Genomic DNA, 6,572 nt, shown 5'->3' on the forward strand with positions numbered 1-6,572 from the left:
TATTCTTGTAATCAAATAGCATATTATACATAATAATTTAATAAAGACATATAGCTTGTTTAGTCCTATCTGTGTGTGTGACGCAAAATTATTTGTTAGTTTATAAATAATAATAAAACTTATTTTTAAAATAACATTTATACCAGTGGGAATAAAATAACTTTGTATTGTCATTTAATCATAAACTTTTTATATATGTTAAATTTATTTACATTAATTATTAAAAATTTTATAATGTCTGTGATTGATCCGGAGTTTTGTTTTTTGTTTTTTTACATTTTCCGTGTGTTTTTTGAGTTGCATTTCCCGTTTATGATTATTATATATTTATTTAATTATCTTAAAATTTCAAATATTTTATTTATTTTTAGAGAAATTAATTCGGGTCGGGTATGGGTATGCAACCCTAGGTAGAAAAATGTAGATATGTGGTCATTTGAGTGAGTTATGGAAACGTAATCAACATTTTGCAGTGTGGAGGATCGTCGTCTCCATCCCACACCGTAAGTCTTCTTCTCTCCTCAAATCAAATATCTCAACAATATCACTTCATCTTTTTCACTGCATAGTTTTTCTGTTTTTGCACCTTTTATTTCAATGTTCGTTTCGCAATCTCCTTCGTTGTTGCTGTTTCAACGCTTTTTCCCGTCTCAATTTTGTCGTTCATATTCTCCGATTGAGCGTGTTTTCGAATCAATACTTCATCGAGGGACTGAAAATACTGGCTTACGCACTTCTTCATGAATTTATGTTTGTCGCGGGTTATTTATCGAACACATTCCTTTACAATAATCTGTGATGGTTTGTTATGCTCTAATAGTTGGTTTTCATGTGTGCTAATTTATGGATAAAGTTTGTTAAAACTTATCTGTTCCAATACAATCACACTTAGTTGAAATTGATCCACAACGGTGCATAATTCTTTGAAATTTAGGGTAAAATTTATTCACGTTATGAGTACCTTTTTCTTTTAGATGTTTCCTTTTCTCCTTATTTTAGTGGGTTTGAGTGTTGCTGCTTCATTTTTGGAAATGCAGGAATTCAATTCAGTTAGTGTGCATATTTTTTAATGGCAAATAGACCGGATCCAGATATTGATGACGACTTTCGTGAGCTTTATAAGGAGTACACTGGCCCCCCAAGTTCTGCTGCTACGAACACGCAAGAGAGGGCAAAACCAAATAAGAGGTCTAATGCAGGGTCTGATGAGGAGGATGAAGGTCGGGACCCAAATGCTGTTCCCACTGATTTCACCAGCCGAGAAGCTAAGGTTTGGGAGGCTAAGTCAAAGGCTACTGAAAGGAATTGGAAGAAAAGGAAGGAGGAGGAAATGATATGCAAGCTTTGTGGAGAATCAGGGCATTTCACTCAGGTATGACAAGTTCCTCTACATTTCCATTATCAATTCTACCCTCTGCCTGCCATCGGTTTCTATTTATATGAGCACTCACATGTATATTACACTTCCCAAACCTACCCAGTGCTAACGGGTTGACTTTTAAGGTATTTATTTCTTATTTCAATGGAAAAAGTTGCAACTGATTTCAGTAGACTGGAGGGGGTAAGAGATATTAGTTGTCCCTATTTTTTCTTTTCCTTTGAGTATCCCACTACCGCCTCCGACAAAAAATTGTCTATAATTTTTAGTGGGCACTACTATCTTTATTCATGGTTTCTTTTGGTTCTTGTTGATGCGGTAGAAACTAAATCACATGCTGACTCTTTATTGTTTTGAAGGAAATGGGGAGGCCATCTATTCTTATTTTGGCATCATGATTGACTTTATTTATCATGTTAGGGCCTTGCGGTATTGTGAACATGATTTGTATATAGAATTGTTAGTTAATTTGAAAAAAATATTATGACCACTTTCATTATTTGATTAAATGATATTTTACTTCACAATGTAGGGCTGCCCATCTACCCTTGGAGCCAATCGCAAGTCTCAAGATTTCTTTGAAAGGATACCTGCTAGAGACAAAAATGTACGGGCACTTTTCACAGAGAAAGTTTTAAGCAAGATTGAAAGGGACATTGGTTGCAAAATTAAGATGGATGAAAAGTTTATCATTGTCAGTGGTAAGGATAGATTAGTTATGGCAAAAGGTGTTGATGCGGTACACAAGATTCGAGAAGAGGGTGAACAAAGGGGATCATCTAGTTCTCAAATGACCCGATCAAGATCACCTGAGAGAAGTGAGAGAAGTCCGGTTAATGCACGGTTTCAACGCTCTGAGCCCCAAAGGTCTCATTCTGGACCACGGAATACATCTCAGTTTCAACAAAGGTTTGGTAGGCAGGAGAGGGCTGTTGAAGACCGAATCCGGGAGGATGTTCAAAAGTTTGCTAGAGGTTCTCCACAAGGTAGGGACAGCATAGGATATATTTACAGCATCCTTAGAAAGCTGGTAATCTCATGTTCATAGCCTGATAGGATTCTGTATATTACTACTTCTATAGTAAAATTTATCCTGGAAGGGCCTGCATTGTATTCATTTTTCTCTTGGTTGTCATTTACTTGCAGCAAGAGGTAAGTTCTTAGCCTTCAAGCATTATCTCCGTCCTGAAGGGTTTCCTCCATTACGAACATATTTACTGAAAGGATTGGCTCCCATGGTTTCAGTATGAGAGTATAGAGATAGTTTTTGAATTAAAGCTATGTTAGCATCTTGAATCAAGTGCAATTTGTTGAATTAAAGCAAATCATCTATGTTGGCATCTTGAATCAAGTGCTTAACATACTCTTCATTTCATGAAGCTTATGGAAATAGTGGAGCTAGAGGTCGATCAAGCCAGTCAAGATCTCCAAGACATGCCCCTTTTACAGGAAACTCATATAGTTCTTTTGATGGTCGTAATCAAAACATGGGTGCGTTTAGGAATGATGGCTGGGATCATAGAAGAGAATCTGGTATCCAGCCTGGTCATCAGTTTGATTACAATGCCTCCCCACAGACTTTGGAAGAATTAGAGTTGGAATATAAGAACGAGGCAGCAGAGCTAATGAAAATTCGTGACAGAGAAGAAGATGAAGAAAATTTCAAGCATCGGGAGGTATGGTTACTTGACGCCTGTAATTTGGACATCTTAATCAGAATTAACAATCCTTCATTCTTGCACGTGCCATCTTACTGAAAAAGCAAAGTATTGAAACCTTTGGTATTATTGAGAATTAAGTTAGCCAGCTGCTAAATTAGAAGTGTTTCGTGTGATGATATTTTTATTTCAGTTAAGTTAGTGGAGTCACAGAGAATCATCTTCAATGCTGATGTTGGTATTTATGCTTTGATTGAGATTAATAATTTGTAAAAGGCTTGTAACTAACCTGAACTTTGGTTCTGTGGTTTCTTGCAACTTAGCTTGTATAGCAAAGTTTTATTATCTGTATACGTTGGTTTTGCAAGTGAGGAAAGGTAAAATCGGAAGATATGCTGTGTCCTTAATTCAAAGATTTTAATTTTCACGAATTATTATTCTTTTGCTTGTTTATTACTACCACTTCATGATTTTTAATGTTCATTTTATTGCTGGAAGGCTATTAGAGATTTGAGGGAGCAGTACATGAGCAAAGTTGGCTTGGTAAGGGCTACACATGCAAGACAGTGGGAAGATTTCCTTCAGCATGATGCGCAGAGGCTTCAACAGCAGGCAGTTCAACAGATGTCTTCTGGTTATCGAGGTTTTAAACAGCAGAGCTTTCCTGAATATGATGGGTCCTCTGTCAATCCTCCTCCCTATGCTGGGACGAATTTACCATTGGATTCAAGGAACAGGTTCTCAGACAACATGGAACCTTATACTACTAGGCCTCATGATAATTTTGGGGAATTTCATAGGCGTGGAGATTTTGCAAAAGCTTACAACAGATATTAAAATTCTCTATATATCATCAATCAAGTGGTGAGTTGTTCTACTCAGTCTGTCAAACCTACCTAAAAATAGAATTTAATATTTTACTCTAGAGATCTTTTGGTTCCTCTCAACTGTACAGTAAAACTTAGTCTCACTTTAGTAAACACCACTAATCAGATTTGGTCATATGGATTTTGGCTCAGGGTTGGATTGCTATTCTGTTTAATTCTTTTAGTGGTATATATACGTGTACTAAGGACCCACTGTGTGATATTGTCTCATAGAAGGGGCCGATTTTGTAAAAACCATAGATTGTAGTTGACAAAGGTGTAATTGCAGTTTGTTAAAGTGGATATTGCAGATTTTTTTATTCTTATTCAGCATAAGCTTTAATTTTGCTTGAAAAAACTTTCAGGGTCCAGATTGCTCGAGTAGGCAGTTTAATGCAGTGGAGGACATAAGGTGGGTAAGCATGTTGATTAATCTTAGGATTGGGAAGGACATTCATTTCGGTTGACGGATCCAGTTTTCTTTTGAAATATAGTTGCTCAGTCTTGTTAAGAACTTTGGTGTTAGTTGTGATGCATTGAGTTATTATCCTTAACTGGTAACGTGCTACTGCATCTTGGATTGTGTTACGAAAGATCCTTTGAAAGATTGATTGATTTTAGTAGAATGAAATTTACGTTTTGTTACGACGCAGGTATTTGATGTACCCTTTATGATGTGCTGGGATATTGATTCTCTAGGTTTGTTTGTTTATTCTTGGTATAAATTTCATAGTATCGAATGATTTTTACACAACGAAATTGTTTTCTATAATAAATGGTATGAAGATGTGTTTATTTTTACTTTCAACTTTGGCATAAAAGTCATGAATTTAAGGAAGTATTTTCGAAGAGCGTGAATGATTGGAAAAAGAATGTTATATGACCTTCAATTGTTCAGGGGGGCATTGGCAACTTAACACTTCAAATCCTGGCCATAAATTTTTACTTCACGAGTACGAGGCGATATAGAATTGAGTTTGTTGTGGTTCATTTGGAAAAACAAAGAGGTGTTGTAATTGCGATTAAATCTTCCAAGTTAGAGCTTTGTCATCTGAAACTGTCATGCATGATTGGGATTTAGTTTAATGCAGTGGTAGATTATCCAAGATTTTACATTGTAAGAATTTCTAAAATTCTGAGGAATGTCGTACGCTCCATTTGAAAGTATCGGTTTCTAAAACAGGTCTTTATATACATTTAAATTTATTGCGTCTTGTTTTATATGTATGTTAAGTATTTTCTGAATAGAGGATATTAAGGGGGATTCATATTGCACTTGAGTGCAAACAAAGAATAAAATTTGAGTAAGAATTGAGTTACATTTTTAAGGACAAAACATCTCTAAACATGTCAAAATTTAGTCTCTGTTCACTTGAATGGATTTGAATGGATTTGAGAGAGAGTGATGGAATGAATTTGAGAGGATTTAAAGGTAAATTTTTGTTGTTTATTTGAGTAGATTTTGAAAATAAGTGAGAGTGGATTTGGAAATAAAATTTGTGAGAATTAGTGTATAATTTGATCGATATGACAGATTAAAAAAATTTATTTTCAAATTTACTCTCATTTACTTTCAAAATCTATTCAAATAAACAACAAAAAAATTTACCTTCAAATTTTTTTAAATCCATTCAATCGTTTTTTTTTTAAATCCATTCAAGTGAACAAAGTTTTAGTGTTTGCATTTAATATTACAATTCTTTATCCTTTTATTGGCATTGTGTTTATTAGGATGTTTCTGATTTTCTTTTGGTCTATTTGCATTGTGATTGTGTTATCCACTTGTCCGATTTGGGTTCTTCCACTGAGATATTGATTGAATAAGTTGCATTAGTTTCTTCTAATAAAGAGACGAGTTTTCCCTCCCCTAGCTCTAAGTAAGAGTCAGGGATATCTTTTGTAAGCATTCTTCGACGAGAAAGGATGGGTAAAAAGGAAAACAAATAATGCCCTTTTGAAAAACTGCTTTTCGAAATGGTTTAATGTTTTTAATAATAAATTTGGTTTAAATAACATTTTAGTATTACCATGTATTTTAATATTTGTCACTGAGACGTCTTTGTTTAGATTTTCTTAAAACTGATTTAGTTTTTATGTTTTCTATATATATTTTTTTGTTTTATTTCATAAACATATTCTTAGAGCAATGGCATTGCAAATGGCGGTTGGAAAAATATATTTCTTTTTTCTAAACTCTGGAGTTAAGTGAACATCTGTCAATATAGTACGTATTTAAAATGAATATATATATATATATATATATATATATATATATATATATATATATATATATATATTATGAGGATTAAAATAATATTTTTTTATTCTTGTAAAAAATAACAATATATTGGTTATGTTGACAATTGTGACGGAATGATAATGATCCTTACTTGCATTTAGTGTTATCAAAATAGGTTAAAACTCGCAAGTCAATTCCACTCACCAAGGGTTTGAGTCAGGTTAAAAAAGTTACAAATTTTAATATGGGATAAAATTGAATCCAATCCACTAAGAATGCGGCTTTCCAATCTACACATAAATTTTAAATAATATTAAAAAATAAAAATCTAAATCTAATAACCAATGATGGCCTAGACTGGGTTCAATTTTTTGGGATTCGCTAGTAAGTGAGCCGGGTTAGGTTGACTAATTAAGTGACCAAGTTGTGGT

The 6,572-nt window shown here is 33.9% G+C and overlaps 1 protein-coding gene across 1 annotated transcript; it reads left to right on the plus strand.

The window, feature by feature from the left end:
* Positions 1–380: 380 nt before the first annotated feature.
* Positions 381–4,547, plus strand: LOC124838986 (Zinc knuckle (CCHC-type) family protein). Its single transcript, XM_088091531.1, has 6 exons — positions 381–503; positions 1,038–1,372; positions 1,911–2,364; positions 2,759–3,054; positions 3,535–3,900; positions 4,268–4,547. Exons 2-5 carry the CDS (start codon positions 1,070–1,072, stop codon positions 3,871–3,873), a joined length of 1,392 nt encoding a protein of 463 aa, XP_087947657.1. The 5' UTR covers positions 381–503; positions 1,038–1,069; the 3' UTR covers positions 3,874–3,900; positions 4,268–4,547.
* Positions 4,548–6,572: the final 2,025 nt, after the last annotated feature.

This window comes from Vigna umbellata, chromosome 5 (assembly GCF_029865625.1).
Source record: "Vigna umbellata cultivar VRB3 chromosome 5, Vumbellata_1.0, whole genome shotgun sequence".
NCBI classification, from domain to species: Eukaryota; Viridiplantae; Streptophyta; class Magnoliopsida; order Fabales; family Fabaceae; genus Vigna; species Vigna umbellata.

Excerpts from the sequence above, each read along its gene's own strand:
- LOC124838986 (XM_088091531.1), top strand. The coding sequence starts at position 1,070 with ATGGCAAATAGACCGGATCCAGATATTGATGACGACTTTCGTGAGCTT. Across the intron at positions 2,365-2,758 it reads TGCTAGAGGTTCTCCACAAG|CTTATGGAAATAGTGGAGCT; the intron begins GTAGGGACAGCA and ends CATTTCATGAAG. Across the intron at positions 3,055-3,534 it reads AAAATTTCAAGCATCGGGAG|GCTATTAGAGATTTGAGGGA; the intron begins GTATGGTTACTT and ends TATTGCTGGAAG.